Genomic DNA, 17,896 nt, shown 5'->3' with positions numbered 1-17,896 from the left:
GTACAGGCGCAAGTGGGCAGTGAAGACACGGGGGCAGGGAGGGGTGGCCACAAAGCTAGAATGAACCACTGACCAAATGCACAAACGGCTCCATGGGACGGCCGTCTTCACCCAAGAGGCCCACGCCCCCCGGCCCATGTGACCCTCAGGCCAACCCGGGCTGATGGCAGATGGCCCCTGACCTCCTCGTGGTCTGCAGCTGGGCAGGCCAAGCCCAGGCCTCGGCTGACTCGCTGCGGCAGGCTCGGCTGTCCTGGGGACGGCCCAGTGGGGCCCAGACCCCGACACACCCCTTCACCTCCCTCAGCCACTGCGACCTCTGGAAGCTGCTGGCGGGCTGGCCCCTGGGGCACAGGACCAGCTACGTGAGCAGGCCCCGGGCGAGCCTCAGCACAGCCTCGTAGGTGACAAAGACCGCCATGTTGACAGGGAAGGCGCGGCAGCAGTTGAGCGTCAGCCCCTTGAAGAGGACCCGTGGCCCCTCCTCCCGCACACTGGCTGCCATGCAGTGCAGGAGGCCCCGGTAGCGCCGCTGGCCCTGCCCATCCACCTGCAGGCGGGACTTGATTACGTCCATGGGGGTGGCCACGGCCCAGGCCAGGACCCCTGCACAGCCACCGGCCACCAGCACACCCAAGACATCTGCAAAGAGAGACCCAGGAGTGCCTGGATTGGAAGGGGAATCAGGGCCCAGAGGAGAGTGGGCAGACCGTCACGGGACCCTGGGCTCGCTCCACCAATGTGATTGTCCACGGCCACACAGAGCAGTACGTCCTGCTCCGGGTATGGAGGGCACCAAGGTTCCCGCCTGGGGAGGCGCCAGGGTACCAGCATGTGGCATGACAGCAACCCCATCTCCTCTCCCGGGTCAGTCCCCGCTGGGCCGCCCCAGCCCCGCTCACCTGGCTGGCTGTGGCCGGCGGGGGTGAGCCACTCACAGAGGAGGGCGTAGGAGAGGAAGTAGGTGGCGAAGGAGTGGCCATCCCGAAAGAGCAGGGCCGAGCTGCCTCTGTAGAGACCCCGCAGCCCCTCCTCACGGGCCACCGTGGCCAGGCAGTGCAGCGGCCCGTGGTACTTGGGGCCAGGCACCAGCCTTCCAAGGGGCGCAGGACACACAGAGGGCACAGCCGAGGGCCCCGAGGTAGAGAGGCGCCGCTGCTGGGGCTGTGGCTGCGTCTGCGTCTGCAGGCGGACCTTGGCCACCTCGGTGGGCGAGGTCAGGAACACCTGGGGCAGAGGAGGCAGGGGTCAGGGGGCACGTTGCCTGCACACCTGGCCCCGCCTCCCGTCGGCCTCATGTTGCCCACGGCGACATTGGGGAACCTGAGTCCCCCGAAGCTTCAGGCTGGCCCAGGCCCTGATGGAGCCGGGTTCAAAGCCCACTCTGCCACCCCAGCCACAGCCAGCGGCCCCTTCAGCAGCACACAGTTATGAAGAGTCTGATAACATAATTCATAGGGCAATGACATACTAATGTTATTATTGTATTTAGTAACATTAATTTGTAACATGACAGTATCACTAATAATTTTTGCTGCTATTTCGTGAGTGCTCATACCTGTCAGACTCTATGCTGGGGCTCTACAGTCATGACCTCACATAATCCTCACCAAGCCTCTTACTGATGAAGAGACAGAGGCTCAGAGAGGCTCCCTAGCCTGCCCAAAGGCCCTCGGCTAACGAGAGTCAGTGGAGTGCTCTCCCACAGTGCCCTGGCCTCCATCCCGTCTCTGCCCTCACCAAGCCTCGGTTTCCCCGCCTGCTGGGCTTAGTGAGCTCTCAGGCCCTCTCAGCCTCTCCCGGCCCTGCGGTCCCAGGGCCCGCTCACCCCGCCCCACTCACGCGGACGAGCCCGGAAGCGAATCCTGAGAGCGTGATGTCGGTCTTCGCGGGCTTGGCATCAGCGCTGCCGTACCGGAACCGGCAGATGTGCGAGAGGCAGTGGCGGTAGGTGCCGAAGGACAGAGATGAGACCAAGGACACCGTGCACACGGGCAGTGAGAGGCCCCTGTAGAAGCCCCACACCTGGCGGGCAGGTGGACGGACGGGGGGCCACGTCAGGCCAGAGGCCTTCCCGGAGGAGGGGCTGCCCAAGGGTCTCGTCCTGTTCCGCCCTCCCTCACCGTGGGGCCTCGGGCAAGGCACTGGCTGCCCAGGGCCTCGGTTTCCTCAGCTGTGGAATGGGGATCGTGACCCTCAACCTGTGAGGTCGTGCGGGCCGGAAGAGGCCCAGGGCCAGGCCTGACCTCAGGCCGCTGTCTGCTGCTTCATTGTTGCTGTTTTTCTTTTGCTCTCCCCTGGCCATCACCGAGCCCCGAGCTTGCTTTGGGAAACATCCCCGGGTCCCTCCTCTGGATGGGTCTCTGGGCTGGACCCCGGGGACCTGAGCACTCCTCCCAGCCCTGCTTTCAAGGGGTGCCCAGCCTGCAACGGACGGAAGAGCAACACACGGGTCCCTCCCCTGCCTTTCAAAGGCCCCAGATGCCACCTCTCTGGAAGGGAGAGCTCACTGACAACACCCCCTGTGTGCCGGACGCCCCAGCTCTGGTCCTGAGAGGAATCCAGGAGGCTGGACAATTATTCCCGTTTGGAAGGTGCGAGCATGGACGTGATGCTCAGAGAGGGGCTCACCATCGCCTTGCTGGTTGGTGGGGGGCAGGCCTGGGGTGTGGGGCCCCGTCACCTCCCTGCCCATCACCTTGGCCCCAGCCTACCCGCTCTCGGCGATACGTGTCCCAGACACAGTGCCAGATGCCGGTGTACCTGGGCTCCGTCTGGATCCTGACCTGTGGGAGAAGCGAGCTTCAGGAAGGGGTGGCTCCAGGCCTCAGCAAGGTCAGCAGGTCCGGGGGAGGAGAAGAGTGAAGCCCTGACTGTCACAGCTGTGCTGGCCTTGGGCAGCAAGGACGGTGAGCCCCATTTAAGAGAAACCTGAGGCACAGTGGTTAGAAAGAGGGACCAACGGTCCTGAGGACCCTGGGGAGGACTGGGTTCGATGAGCACGCTGGAAAGGTCTTCTGGCCATGGATGGGGTACAGGAGACTCAGAGGGCGGCCTAAGCCCAGGTGGGGCCTTGGGGTGGGCAGGGGGGCCTGGCCATGGCCGCACCTTCACCGTGTCCAGGGGGTAGCCCACAGCAACACCGCAGACGCCTGGAAGGAAATCAGAGGAACCCGGTGAGCAGTGGGAGAGGCTGGGCCGGGCTCAGGGAAGGAGGAGGAGGGTGAAGCTGACTGCGCCTCCGCTGAGGGCAGACCCACCGCGCCCTCCTCGTCCACACCCTGTCTCATCAACGGAGACAGCGACCCTCGACCTGCAGGTGAGGACACTGAGGCTCAGAGAGGTAGATGAGGTCTGCCACGCTGCCAGTGACTTCTCCTTCCGAGTCTCAGCCCAAGAAAGCCACGACGTTCCTCGCCCCCCCGACACCATGTTTGGGAGAACTTCGGGTCCGACACCTGCTGGGCCCTGTCTCCAAGCCAGGCAGAGTCCCCTCTGGCCTCGAGCTGGAAGGGTTTGTCTGTGAGTGGCTGTGGGGGGCCGGCGGAGGGGTCACAGTCCCCACAGAGGTGAGCGGCAGGGAGAGCCCGGGGCGCCCCAGGCTCCGGGAAAGACCACCTGGAGTCACCAGTTTGCATGGGACAGAGTGGGACTCGAGGCTTCCTGCACCAGGGCCCACTGCCCCCTGTGAAGGGGGCCGCCTGCCACCATCCTGTTCCTTTCTTCTTTGCTGACACCAGAGCCTCAACGTCCAAGCCCCCAGCACTTGGCGGAGAGTGAGCAGGCAGATCCCTGGGGGCCATACCCTGGGGGTAGGGAGGGGAGGGCCATCTGAGGACAATAAGGCATGTGGTGGCTGTGTCCTATTTCCTATGCATCCCAGGACTCAATAAACATGCATGAATGAAAGAACAAAGTGAATGAATGGATGGATGAATGAACGAAGACTGCCTGACTGACTGGGGTAGAATTATCCTCGTTGATCCTCACATGTACCTCATTGAATTCCTACTCATCCATCAGAGCCCAGCCACAGCATGGCCTCCTCTCTGGAGCCCTCCCTGACCCCTACATCTGGGCTGCCTCCACCGGGAAACATGTTGATCAGAGCCCCTGTCACGTGGCTTTGCTCCTGTCGCATGGCATGCCACCTCTGCCTCCAGAACTAGAGTTCCTCAAGGACAAGGCCCAGGTCTGGTCTGTGTGACACAGGGCCAGGCACAGAGCAGGGGCCGTTTCTGCCCAGGCCTTCCTATGTGCACCAGAGGAAAGAGCAGGACTCGGGTGTCCTTTCTGGCTGTGTGATCATAAGCAATTCCTCCCCTTCTCTGAGCCTCCTCCTTCGGGGCCTAATGTCCAGGGAAGCAGCTGGCCTCAGGCCCAGCGCACAGTAGGTCTCAGAAAGCCCACTGGTGAGGCCAGGATGCTGGTCTTTCCCGGCTCGGCGCTGGCTCCCCTCCCGAGGCGAGTACCCCACGCTGTTCCCAGAAGTGTGAACGAGCAGCCCACGGCTGTTTCACAAGACGAGCAAGGTCGAGGATGCCTCGCCCAAAATAGCCTCTGCAGCCCGCACATGGATGGCCTGGGAGGGACCGGAGTCCGGCTGCAGCCTGCTTCCAGTGGGCCCCTTATCTCTCGGGGTCAGTCTTTCGCAACCAGCCCTTTCCCCAGGAGGGAAAACAGTTTGGGGGCCCAGAGAGGCCAGGAATGTCTGGGCAGGGCACACAGCCAGCAGAGAGGTGGGGCCGGCTCAGCTGGGCCTCCCCTCCTCCACTCACCCCTTCCGGTCTGTGTTGCAGGACCCAGGCCTTTCTGTCCTCACTGTCCACCCTCTCCTGGGGCCTCTTGTCCCTTCCCACTGCTCAGTCATCCCTCTCCACGCCAGTGACTCCCAGCCTCCACATGGCCAGGCAGAGACCACCCTCTGCCCCAAAATGGTGCCCCTCAGCTCCCCCCGCTTCCTCCTGGGCCCCGTGTCACCTGTCCCAGTCTCCCAGGGACCTGCTCTCTCCTCCTGGCACCTGTGGTCCACACCACATCCCGTCTACTTCTGGGGTGCTCCCCAATCCCCACTGCTGCTGGAAGGCTGGCCCAGGGCAGAGTACCCCCCCAGCTCCTCCTGGTGTCCCAGGGAGAAGCAGTCCCCGTCTGTTACCTCCGATGGCTCCAGCAACAAAATCCATGGACAGCGTGGCTGGTGGGGAAGGCCCTGGGGTCTGCCTGCCTGGAAACGGTCTGGTGCCACCACCCGGGTGGCCTCAACAGTTCCCAGCTGCTTTTGGACCTTAAATACCTGCGGTGGGGGGCAGGGGACAGGAGGCAAGAGGTAGCTGACCAGTGGCCACGTGCAGGGGCCATGCTGGGAGGCAAGCAGATCGATGCCCACGCCCACACTGGGCAGCTGGACTCACTCCCACCTTCCCCAAGGACAGTTTCCCAGTGCCCCCGGGACCCAGGTTCGGGGAAGTGTGTGAGAGGCCACAGGAGGTGTCAGGCTCTCAGGAAGCAGGATCACTGTCCCCATTGCCCTCAGGATCGGGCCCCAGGCCATGTCCAGACATCTCCTGGGGGCATCTGCCGATGCATCTGTGATGCCCCCGTTCCTCTGAGCCCAAACTCAGGCCTTCTCTGTGTCCTTGGGCACCCCAACTCCCCTAGAATTGCTCCTTCCCAGAATTGCTCAAAGCTCCCTCAATTATTCATCCAACAAACACTTTCTGACCTGGAGCTGCACTGAGGCCTCTAAGACCCAGTCCTCATCCTCCAGGAGCTCCAGTTGTCAGGGAGGGAGTCAGGGAGATGGGCCACTGATGGCAGTGCCAGGAAACCCGGCCAGAGCCCTCCTGGGAACCCATGTCTACTCCATGCCCTTACACTGCCCTGGTCCCACACTGTCCCTACCACGTCCACACCTGTCTCCCTCTCCTCCGGGCACTCCCAAAGGGGAAGCTGCTCCAGTCAGAGGCCGCTTCCGTCCGCTGATCACTTGCAATCATTGTGAAAATAAGTGCCCCCTGGGGGTGCGCCTCACTTTACAGTTTACCAAGCCCTCTTCCCTCATCAGCTCACGGGGTCCTCTTCACAGCCCTGGGAGGGAGGCAGGGCTGGTGGTCCCCATTTTACAGGTGGAGCCACTGAGGCCCCAAAAGAGGACTTGTCCGAGGCACGCAGGCGGCAGGACCGGCTCTGCCCACCAGAGATCTGGAACACGCAGCCCCCATCTGATGCTGAGGGCCGGAGAGGGGAGGCGTGGACACCCCCGCGCCTGGCCTTGGTGGCCATCACCCCCATGGGCCCTCAAAGGGGCTCAGCACGCCCCCCAATGTGACCCATGCTGCAGCCCTGCAAGGCAGCCACGGGGGACCCTGAGGCTTAGGGAGGCCATGCATCCACCCCAGGTCACATAAAGTGAGTGTCCCACTGAGCAGAAAGCCAACAGGACAGGGTGAGGGGGAGTGGACATCGCAGGGTCCCACCAGCCCTGTCCAGTGGGCCTCGGGGCAGGGGACACGTGTCTGCCCGTTGCCCTGTCCTCCGATGGGCGGACCCACAGGCTGGCCTTGAATATGCCGAATGCTGACCAAGGGGCAGCCCACGCCCACCTGCCCTGCTGTTTGTGTGCTGAGTGGGGGACAAGTTGGCAGTGGCAGCTGCCACACAGAGGGCAAAGGGCAGGATGCAGTCCATCCAAGGCCAGTCCTGATGCCCATCCTGGTCTTTAGAGAGACCCAGCTCAAATCTGGTTAGGAGCCAGGCTGTCTGCATTCACATCCCAGCTCCGCCGCTCATCCCAGCCCTGAGACCTGGAGCAAGCCCCTTGACCTCTCTGTGCCTCCATTTCTGCATCTATGAAATGACGCTGGGAACTGCCTCACATCTGTGACCACTCAGGGCAAGCTCCGGACGTGTCCCTGTGGGGGGTGGCCAAACACTAATGCTGCATTAATAGGAACATAGGGTCTAGAAGGAAAGAGGTGACAGGCTTGTTCTGAGCAGGGCAAATACAGTTGGGACTTGGGTTCAGTTGCAGATCCTACACTCCAGAGGCCAGTACCTCAGATGGTGACAGAGCTGGAAGCCCATTGTCTAACTGAAAGAACAAGGGCTATTTAACCCCAGGTTTCTTACAGAGTCCAACATGCCCCACCCCCGGCACCGGAGCCAGCAGGCCGCAAGCTGCCCCGGACGCCTTTCCCCCTGCGCCTCGAGTGCAGCGAGGCGCTCAGCCTTTCGGCCAGCTCTCTGAAGTTCACATTCAGATCCTCACGTGCTCCATCTGCACTGCCCATCTGCATCCTTGCCCCTTGGACGACAGCCCTCTCCTGCCCGGCCTCTCCTCATGCAGCAGACACTGCATGTCACCACATGCCATGTTCTGGGCCCTGGGCCACAGCCATAGACAAAAGTCCCCACCCCATGGATCCGACTTTCTAGGGAGGGAGACAGCAGCTAACACGAGAAACAACCACAATACGGAGCCTGCCAGGCGGCCATAAATGCCAAGGAGAGAGACTGGGTAGGGAAGGACAGGGTGTGTGCCGGGCAGTGTCAGAAGGGGCAGCCCAAGAAGGTGACATCTGAGACCAGCGTGTCTTCTTCGTCACTGCAGCTAAGTTTCACCTGCCCTGTCTCCTGACCAAACACGTCTGAACTTCGCCCTTCTCCACAGTGGCCACAGGAAATGTGCCACCTCACCGCGCAGGCTGCTTGGCACAGGCCTAAATGTCTCCCCACCCAACTGTGAGCTTCTGGCAGGTAGGGTTGTGCCGGATTTGTTTCTGTGCCCACATCGCCCAGCACAAGGCAGAAACCCTGATGCTACTGGTGAATAAATGCATGAACAAAGGAGTCATGAACTGATGGGAGGGCGGATGAGGGGGGTGGAGGGAGGGAGGGAGGGATGGATGGATGGATGGATGGATGGATGGTGAGTAGATGGGTGGAAGGATGGATAGATGGATGGTGAGTAGATGGATGGATGGATGGATGGTGAGTAGATGGATGGATGGATGGATGGATGGTGAGTAGATGGGTGGATGGATGGATGGATGGATGGTGAGTAGATGGGTGGATGGAGGGATGGACAGACAGACAGATGGACAGACAAATGTACAATGAATGATCAGATCCAGGGCAGGGTCACCTGCTCACACTTGGCTTGACCTAACACAGGAGATGGCAAAGAGGCCCGTCGGGTGGCTGGGTGGGCAGGGGTCTTATCAGGGAGAGCCCCCCATGGTTTGGGGAAGAGCTCCAGCTGGGCACTCTCAGCCTGAGTTTACCTCCTAGCTCCCCCTCTCCCAGCTGTGTGACCTCAGGCCAGTGGTGTGACGGCTCTGAGTCTTGATTTCTCCAACAGGCAGCAGAACCTCAAGTCTTGTGTGGATGGCAGGAGGCAGAGCCCACGGGGCACCCGCTGAAGCCACCTTTCCCAATGGGCAGGGTTTCTCTTATTAGCAGCCAGGCTGGGAAGGCCTCCTCCACCAACACAGCAGCCCCACCACGTGCGGCCTCACCTGGCCTGTCCTCTAGGGGGAGACAGACATCACACAGACAACCCAGCCCGGGCCACCACAAAGGGCTCCGGGAAGGTGGGTGCCCGGCAAGGGGCTTGACACATCCTAAAATGCATTTTCACATTTTAAATCAAAAGGAATAACTACAGGTTATTTTTTTAATCCAGACCGAAGAGACGCAGCCAGCACAGAGAGTGAGATCCGCATGGCCCAGATTTCCCAGGCGATGCAGGCAAACACCAGCGGTTTCTTTTCGACTATCGGTTTGCCGTGCTCCCTTCCCCTATCAATCTATCTGGGCTGCCGCGCCCCGCAGCGCCTGCAGACCTACTTTCTTTGTGTGCCCGGCCACAGTACCCGTGGTGTGGCTGCAGGGCTGGGGCTGAGCCTGGCCGCCCGGCTTGGCCCTGGCCCCCCGCTTCTCACTGTGGGGCCTGGGTGAATCCAGCCCACCTGGGCCTCGGCATGCTTGTGCTTGTCTGTAACTGGAAGTTCTGTTACCCACCCCCACGCCGGCAGGGGGGCGGGGTGCGGGGACGACCCGACGACCCCGTCAGAGGCCATAGTGCTCTTGCAGCAGGCGTTCTGATGTCCACACTGTGATTTGACTCAGTACTGATGGGCTTGGGGCTCGTCTGCAGTTCATTACAGAAAGCGCTCCAGAGAACACGTTCTGGGGTCCTCAGTGCTCCAGAGGGACACGTTCTCAGAGCGGAGACGGCTGCTCAAAGATACCTGAGCTCTTTCTAATTTTCATGTACTTTGCCACTTTGGCAGGATTTGGAGGGGCTGAGGAAGGACAGTGGGACTTCCGGGCAATGGAAATGACCCAGGAGCCCAGAGTAGGCACTGGGGGGCCGGACCGGCTCCAGAGATCAACCGGCAGCCCTGGCACTTCCAGAAAAGAGGGCTCCTTGTCCAGTCTGGACAAGCTCAGGAGAGCCCAGCTGCTCACCCGCTCACTCTGTGACCAGGAGCAAGCCACCGACCCTCTGAGCCTCAGTTTCTTCCTCTGTAAAATGGGACAGGAGGCAAGAGTCTGCACACCCTGCCATGCTCTGCCTGGATCTGCAAGATGCCCAGCTGGTGGCTGAGACCACACGGCCCCCAGGGTTGGGTGAGACCACCCTACCTTCAGGCAGGTGGCGTCTTTGGGGTGAGACTGGTTCATGGGGTGGGATGAGCCCACATCCCAGGCTTCCCAGACCCACTGGCCTCCCTCTGACATCCCGATGGGTTAGGGCCCTGGGCCTGGGGTCTCTGAGCCTGCACGGCCCCCGGGAGCGGCCCCAGGGCTGCTGAGCACATGACAGGATGTTCCCTGTACCTCCTCCCTGGACACACACTCGGGGCTGTCCCCCAGCTCTGGTTCCCACTCCTGCCGGCAGATGTGCTGGACACTGAGATTGGCAGAAGCGTCAGACTCAGCCTCCCGGCCCCCTGGAACCACTCTTGTGTTACAGTGGGGGACATCGTGGGCTGAGAGAAAGAGCCAGTGAGAAGTGGCAGAAAGACCTAGAACCTGAGCCCAGCTCTGCCACCATAACACCACTTGACTTAACCCCGTTACTCAGTTTCCCCTCTGTCAACAGGGACAACAACAGCTCCCTGCAGCCAGTCAACAGAGGTGAGGACTCTGAAGGCTCCTGGCACTAATCGTCAGACGGAGCACAAGTGACACTTGGAGTGCCAGCCAGTGGCCTCAGGCCTGGCCCTGCGGCTGACCTGCTCCTGGGCCAGCTGTCTGGCTCCTCCGGTTCCTGCCCCGCCCCCACCCACCCTGGCCTTGTCTCTTCCATCGCCAGGCACCCGAGCCATAGCCCAAGCCCTTCCTGGTCCACTTCTTGCAGCATGCCCTGCTGGCCACATTTCCAACCCCTTGCGCCCCCTTCACGGACTGCCCAGGAGGCATCTTCGACCCCGGGGTCCACTGTGGAAAGGCTGAGGAGGTCACTCACCCTGGGCCTCAGGTTCCTCACCTGGACAAGATGACCTCTGACCCCACCCAGGTCCAAGGCCCAGGGTTTGGACTGAGGATGGAAGGCTCTCTCCAAAGCAGGGCCCGAGGCCTATCCTACCTGACGGTGGGGAAAGGAGGCTCCTGCCCTGTCAATCACTCGTCCGTTCATTCATTCAGTCGTGCCCTCATGGCGGTGCGTGCTCCTTGTGCAAGCCCCATGCCGGGCACTGGGATCCAGAAATGACCCCGATCCCACCCTCACCGACCTGCAGCCTGGGCCTGGCTGAGGATCGTGTTAAGCATCTATTACCACAGAACAAATTACCCACAAATTTAGCAGCTTAAAATGCCAAACATGGGGCCGGCCTGGTGGCGCAGCAGTTAAGTTCACACGCTCCGCTTCTCGGCGGCCCAGGGTTCGCAGGTTCGGATCCCAGGTGCGGACATGGTGCCGCTTGGCAAAAGCCATGCTGTGGTAGGCGTCCCACATATAAAGTAGAGGAAGATGGGCATGGATGTTGGCTCAAGGTCAGTCTTCCTCAGCAAAAAGAGGAGGATTGGCAGCAGTTAGCTCAGGGCTAATCTTCCTCCCCCCCCCAAAAAAAAAAAGCCAAACACTTACCATCTCACCATTTCTGAAGGTCAGGAACCTGGTAAGAGCTTGGCTGGGGGCTCGGGCCCAGGGGCTCTCGGGAGGCTGCAGCCAGCTCTCAGCTGGTGCCGCACCCTCAGAAGGTTCCACAGGGCTGGAGGCCTCCTTCCAAGGTGACCTGCCCCCACGGCTGATGGCTGGAGGCCGCAGTGGACCTCTCACAGGACTGCTTGTGTCCTCACAATGTGGCACCTGAGTTCCTCCAGAGCCAGACAGAGAGCAAGGGGGAACCATGCCTTTCACAACCCATCGCAGATGTGACACACTGCCCATCCGCCCTTGGAGGTGGTGGGGACCCCCCACAGGCAGCAGCAGGAGCACAGGCCTGAATGGGCAGACCGGCAGGGAGGCTGGGGCAAGGCACATGGTGACAGGAAGCCCCCAGGGCAGGCTCACCCAGACCCCCTGCTGGCACACAAAGATCCTCAGTAACACACAGAGGGACAGACAGACGGACAGGTGGATGGACAGATGGGGTGAATGAGAGAAGCCTGCCTGCCACCCTCCATTTGGACAGCAAGGCTCCACGAGGGCCCCGGCTGTGTGGCACAGAAGCCAAAGGTCAGGTACCCAAGGGGGCCGAGGACAGGCCTGAGTGGGCGCCCCAGAGGACAGAGCACGAAGCTGCAGGCCTATGGCAGAGGGGAGACGCTGGCCCTAGGAGAGAAGGGACCATCCACCCTGTGCCACTGCTCCGGGGAGATGACACCCAGACGGCCCTGTCAGGAGGCTGGGCTGGCACGACAGGAGGAGAAGCCATGGCAGGAAGAAGGGCTGCTGGGTTAGCCAAGGCCCCCCCAACCACGGGGGGGCTCCAGGGTTCTGAGAACAGCGGCAGGGCTCCTGGACTCCAGCTGCAGAGGGCTTTCTCTCAGTGGCTTTCTCTGCCTGTCTTCAGGGCTCCCCAGGGGTCTGCCTGCCACGTCAGGGACAGGCCTCTGGGCTCAGGACACGTTGTCTTCTCTGCCTGATGCCCTGCCCTCTCCTGCCTCCTCCCACCTCCCCTCCAGCTCACTCTGCTACCCCAGCTGGGGCCCAGGTAGGGGCACACTGCCCTCCTCTGGCCACTGCCCTCTGGTGCCTGCTCACACTGACCGGAGGCCTGGGACAGCCTACTCACCCAGCTGTCCCCCACTGTGACAGTAGCAGCCCCTAGAGGGGGCACAGCCGGGCCTGCTCATGCCGAGGCTGGCCCGGAGGGCGGGCTCCCTGAGGCCTGTGTGTGGCTCGGATGACCGAGTAGCAGCAGCACACACCGTGTCCGCGGCACCTGGCTGAGCTCCTCCAGCCCAGCCCTCTGTCCTGACGGTGGGCCTGACCTGAGCTGGGGACCCCTCGGCCGTCCGGGTCTGGGGCACCCCAGGCAGGCCCTCCTCAGCTCTATTTTTATACTGGAATCATCCACCCGTGTCTATTTATACTGCTCCCATCTTGAGTTTCTGGCCAGCTCACCGTCTGGCCGGAGGCTCACTCCCTCTGGCCCCCTGGCCTACTGCAAGGCCGCACTGTTCTGCACAGCACTGAGCCAGGAGGCCCGCAACTCCCTGCAGTGGGAGCCCCGGCTGAGCGAAGATGCGAGAAACACCCCCAGTCTGGTGGCAACTTCGGGGTTGACTGAATTCAACTGAGAGAAGGGAGTCACTCAAAGTCCACCCAACGGGAGACTGAGGAGCCACCAGGACAGTGGCTGGCTGTCCCCAAGGGGTCCCAGGCCCTCCACCATCGGAGGCCCAGAGCAGACTCACTCAGTGGAGAGGCTGTCATTCCCAGGGTGGCCTGGACAAGGCCAGAGACCCATCCGGATAGCAGACCTTTGTTCACCAGGAGAAAGACCCATCAGCAACACCAGTTCTCATCGGCACCTGGACCCCAAGCCCCTGCCGCCAGGCCACCCCTCCTGTTCACTACAGCGGTTCAGCAGCCGGTAGGGGACCTTCTGGGACTGGGATCCGCCCTCACCGGTCCAGTTGAAGATGCCCGTAGGAAACCCTTCAGCACCTCTGCTGATTAATTAAACTCACTTGCACCTTCTGTTTCTGCAGGGGTGTCGACAGCCGGAGGCAGGAGCCCGAGCACCCCGCTCTGGAGGAGCAGCAGCCGGGTCTGCCCCCGCCCCCTGCCCACTCTGCATGAGCTCCTTCACCGGCAAGGGCCCAGAGTCCTCCCGAACCCATTGTACAGACGGCCACCCTGAGCCAAAGGTGGCTCACAGGGTCAGACAACAGGGAGGGTCCGAGTTGAGATTTAAAAGCAACTGTTTGAGCCGGAACTTCCGAAATCTGTCCTTGGAGACACTGTCAGCCTGGGGAACCCAAGGCCACCTACGGCCCCCTGAAGAGGCTGGTTTAACCCAGCTCCTCCCTGAGGCTGATGCCTGAGTTCTGGGGTGGGGCCTTGGGATCTGCATTTTTGCAGGGTTGGCGTCTCCACTCCCAGAGGTCTAGAGAAGGGGAAACCTGTGGCTGGGGCCACACAGCAGGACAGGCCTGAGCCCAGATCCCCTCACTCGGGCTGGCTCCCTAGCCGCCTGCTCACCCCCGGCCGGGCTGGGAGGGTGCCCCCTGCTTCTGAGTCCAAGCCGAAGGGCGGTGGTCTGGCTCTGCATGCACGCTCCGCAGCCCAGGAGAGGCCTGCCCCTTTCCGGCCTCTCCCCAGCTCCTTCTGACCACGGGGACTGCGGCCGAGCATGGAGGAACCTTGCTGCTGATAGTTCTGAATCTAAAAATACATTTTGGAAAGATTTATAACCCAGAACCTCCACCCGCATTGCCTCTTTTTCACAGACCACATGTCCCTGGAGAAGCGTGAGGCTGTCGGCCAGCAAGGCCCCCGCCTCACGTGGGCTGAATTGGAGGTGGGGCTGGGGGGTACAAACTCGCTTCCATTTGATTGACTTGGCTGGCAGAGCATATTGTAGTAACATCTATTTTTCACTAAATGTACAATAATTAATGGTCGACTTCCCACCCAGGGCCTGTCACCTTCCTGCTCTGGCCACACAGTGATTCTGTCAGCCCGCACATTTATTGAGCACCTACTGTGTGCCAGGCCCTGTTTAGTGTTAGTAAAGAAGACAGGGCAGGTCCCTGCCTCAGTGGAGAGAGGCGACAAACGTCACTCTAGGAGCTGAAAGAGAGCAGGGCATGGGGACATGGTGGGGGCTCTCTACCCAACACAGGGAAGGCCAGTCAAGCCCCATTTGAGGAAGTGAGAATTGAGCAAGAACCTGATGTTCCGTGCAAGGCTGAGTGGGAGAGCTTCACAGGCAGGGGGAGCAGCCAGTGCAAAGGCCCTGAGGTAGGAATGAGCTTGGAGTATGAGGCTGCCACCAGGTCACCTCGGGCTCAGAGGTTGTGAACTTAGGTTTCATTCCAAGCAAGGGAGGAGCCAGTTGACAGCTCCGCCCTCCCCACCGGTCTTTGCCCAGGAGCTTTGGAACCTGCAATGGGAGCTGCCATCCTAGAACTACACGCCCCTGGCCCCCAGGCCCACCCCCCCACACACAGCCTCACTCCCCAGAAGGTCTACACAGCTGCTTCCTCAGCCCACCCCACCCGACTCACCCTGAGCTCCAGCCTTGCTCCCCACCCTACCCCAGGTCCAGGCAGCCTCCTGTCACTGAATTCAACACATTCCAGGGCGGGGACAACAGAGGTGACTTTCTTTTGTTTTTTACCTGTGGGGGGTTTCTAATTTTTCCACACTGAACTTGTCTTGTGTAAGAAATTACAAAACATGCACAAAATCAAAACTCCCCCACGCACTTCTCAGCGACCTGGCTTGATCCCTGGTCCCATGTGAACCGCCTCCCCCCGCCCAATCCTGTCCTCCCACTGCTGTGGCCTTGGGCCCCAGCTGCCCTTAAAGGAGGGGGGGTCTGAGAAAAGCCCTCAGGGCGGCCTCCCAGGAAGGGGCGGGGCCTGGGGCTCTGCGGCACTTGAGGAGTTTGAAAAAGCACATTCTGTGCTGTAATTTTATCCTCAGGAAATGAACTAGAACAGACTCAGACCCGACTGCTGAGGCAGTGCAGGCTCCGAGACATGGGCATCACGTACGCATTTACTGGGCCATGACTTCTCTCTGGTCCTCCCCAGTTGCCCTGGGAGCCCCCGGGGGTCAGGGCGGTGTGTCTGCCTTGTCCCCACACCAGGCACAGATGCTCAGTCACCAGCTGTGCACCACCGGAGGGTGGCATCCCGGGCAGCAGGGAAAGGCACGTCTCTTCAGGGAGAGGTGCTTTTCAGGAGAGATGTGGTTTTTCAGTTTTGAAACCCGGAAGCACACGTGACCCCATGTCCCCCAGGGCCTGCCTTCACCCCTTCCTCACTGTCCCCCCCCGCCCAATGCTGATTCGAGCAGGCCTTGGCATGAACAGGACAGAGCCTGGACCTACCCTCCGGGTGCTCCCGGTGGGAGGTCGCCCCCTGGCACCCACAGTCCCAGGCCTCCGTGGCAGACCAGCGCCAGAGCCCACCCCTCCACTGCTCCCCACACACTGGACCTTTGTCCCCAAACCGAAACCCCAGCCTGAACACTGGCTCCCCCAAAGTGGCCCCCCTTAGACGCTCTCCCTGCAGGACGCACAGCTAGAGGCCTCACGCCTCCCCTCCTCCCCAGCCCACTGCTGCCCCCACGGACCTCCATCAGCTCTCTCATCTGCATCCCTGCAGGGGCTGCCCAAATGCGCGGCCCCCTTCCAAGAAGCTTTCTGAGGCTCCACTACCGAGTGCCGTGTCTGAGGCTGCTGGTCCCCCTCCCAAGGACCCCCAGGGAGTCAGGGCTCAGCAACCTGCTCCCAGCATGACAGTAACTTAGAGCACCTGCGTTCTCTTAAAAACAAAACAAAGCTGATTGTCCTTGTCTCCTCATCAATTGCCCCATAGTAATTTTCTGACTTACCACCCTGTTGAGGTACTTTCCTCTCAAACCTCCAAAAACAGGGGTGGAAGCTGTAGGCATTTGTCCTTCACCTCCCAAGGCCTCGGCAGCCCAGGGACACCCCATTCCTAGCAGTGAGTAACTCGGAGGTGCGTTGTCCAGTCTAATCGCCATGGCCTGGGTGGGGTGCCTCCAGCCACCTAATTATCCCCACAGTCAACGCCTGCCCCTGTTTGGGGTCTGGGCTTCTCCTGGGCCCCCTGCTACTGCTTCTCTGACTCCTGTGCCATTCTCCCACCACCCCACCTGCCTCCTCAAGGCCTGAGCTGCGTCAGTGGCTGGCGATATTCAAACCCAGGCCTCCAGACCCCTAGTTCAGGGCCCACTAGCCATCACGAGCACTGGACTAGGAGTCAGCAGACCTGGGGTTGGGTCTCCGCTTAGTGAACGTTGTATTTCAATTCTAGGAAAAATAAAGGGAAACCACACATGATGGCTGGATTCGCGGGGGGGGGGGGCCTCTGTATCACCGTGTTTCCACTTACATCTGCCTGACCTATATCCCCTGGCACCAAATAGCTATAATCTTTCAAATCTGTCTACGAGATACACACCCAGGTAATCCTCATCATGATTTCAGAAACGTAAAGTGAGAAATAAAGAACTGTGTGATCTGGAACCCAGACCCGGCAGAGGGAGGTCACCACCGCAGGACCGTGAAGAAGGAAGTTGGCCCCGGCCGGACGGTGTTACCCGACTGTCACTGCGAAGGAGAAAGCATCTGGCCGAGCCCAGCCCCAACTGGACGGGCCGGATTTCACGAGGCGCTGGGGAAGGAGGGCAGGGCAATTCGCTGACCCGGACCCCCACACCCCAGGGACGGGCCCCTCGCCACTGTCAATCTCAGGGACTCTCCTGGGGGGCGGCTGCTTACCCCTCCTCCTCCCGCCGCCCAGCCACCCACGGTGACCAGAGCCGAGCACACTCCCTCCCCTCCGCCCGGCTCGCCCCGTCCCCAGGCCCCCTCCAGGGCCGCGGCCCCGGCGCCCGCCTCTCGGCCACACAGCGCCCTAGCCGCCCGCCTCTCGGCCACACAGCGCCCTAGCCGCCGCCGAGGGACGCGCCGCGGTGGGGCCTGTGCCGCCCCGTCCAGGAACCTCCCCTGCGACCCCGCGGTGCCGGCCCTGCCTCGGCCCCACGGCCCCCTTCGTTTTCCAGTCCGCTCCCCGCCTCCCGGAACGCCGGAGCGCTCAGAACCTGAGACCCCGCGTGGCAGGCCGGGCGGCCAGGAGCCCCAGAGGACACCCAGGGTGGGCGCGCAGGCGGGACGCGCCCAGGCCGCCCGAGGAGTATGACAACTAGTTGTGCCCGAGCCTGCAGGCCTTGTGGGTCCCGGCGCTCCCCGCCGCTATCGAGGGAGTATCCCCATTATACAGGCGAGGACGCTGAGGTTCAGCGGCGGGGCGGGGGTTTGGGATCGGAATCCAGGTCCCAGGTCCCAGGTCCCAGGTCCCGGGCCCAGTCCGGAGCGGGCACACCACCCAACCCTGCCTCCCGCCCAGCTGGCCCTCATCGCGCACGCCGGGAGACTCCCGGGCCGCGCAGGCCGCGATCAGGCCATGGGCTCCCCGGCCCGGCCCCTCCAGCCCGCCGCGGCGCCCACCCGCTGGCTCTCCCGGCAGGCCGGCGCGGGCGGGCGCAAGAAGCACACTCTTTGTCTGCGGTGCCCCTGCGCCTCCCCCGCCCGCCCGTCGGCCCCCCATCCCCCGGGCACGCCCAGCCAATGAGGGGCGGCGGCGGCGCGCAGGCCCCGGGGTGTTGTCCGCGCCTCGCCCGCCCATTGGCTGAGCTCCGGGCCCCGCCCGAGCCCGGCCGGCCGGCCCGAGGGGC

At 61.9% G+C, this 17,896-nt stretch overlaps 1 protein-coding gene across 1 annotated transcript; it reads right to left on the bottom strand.

Annotated features, from left to right (window-relative positions):
• SLC25A47 (solute carrier family 25 member 47) lies at positions 1–5,302 on the bottom strand. The gene is made up of 6 exons (XM_046647605.1): positions 5,156–5,302; positions 3,109–3,152; positions 2,715–2,786; positions 1,843–2,025; positions 903–1,227; positions 1–642 (listed from the first exon to the last, which is right to left on the bottom strand). The coding sequence occupies exons 1-6, from the start codon at positions 5,181–5,183 to the stop codon at positions 362–364; spliced, it is 933 nt and encodes a 310-aa protein (XP_046503561.1). The 5' UTR covers positions 5,184–5,302; the 3' UTR covers positions 1–361.
• Positions 5,303–17,896: the final 12,594 nt, after the last annotated feature.

The sequence above is a fragment of the Equus quagga genome, chromosome 20 (assembly GCF_021613505.1).
Source record: "Equus quagga isolate Etosha38 chromosome 20, UCLA_HA_Equagga_1.0, whole genome shotgun sequence".
Taxonomy (NCBI): domain Eukaryota; kingdom Metazoa; phylum Chordata; class Mammalia; order Perissodactyla; family Equidae; genus Equus; species Equus quagga.
The sequence above is the reverse complement of the archived record's forward strand: the minus strand, read 5'-3'. Positions and strand labels throughout refer to the sequence as shown.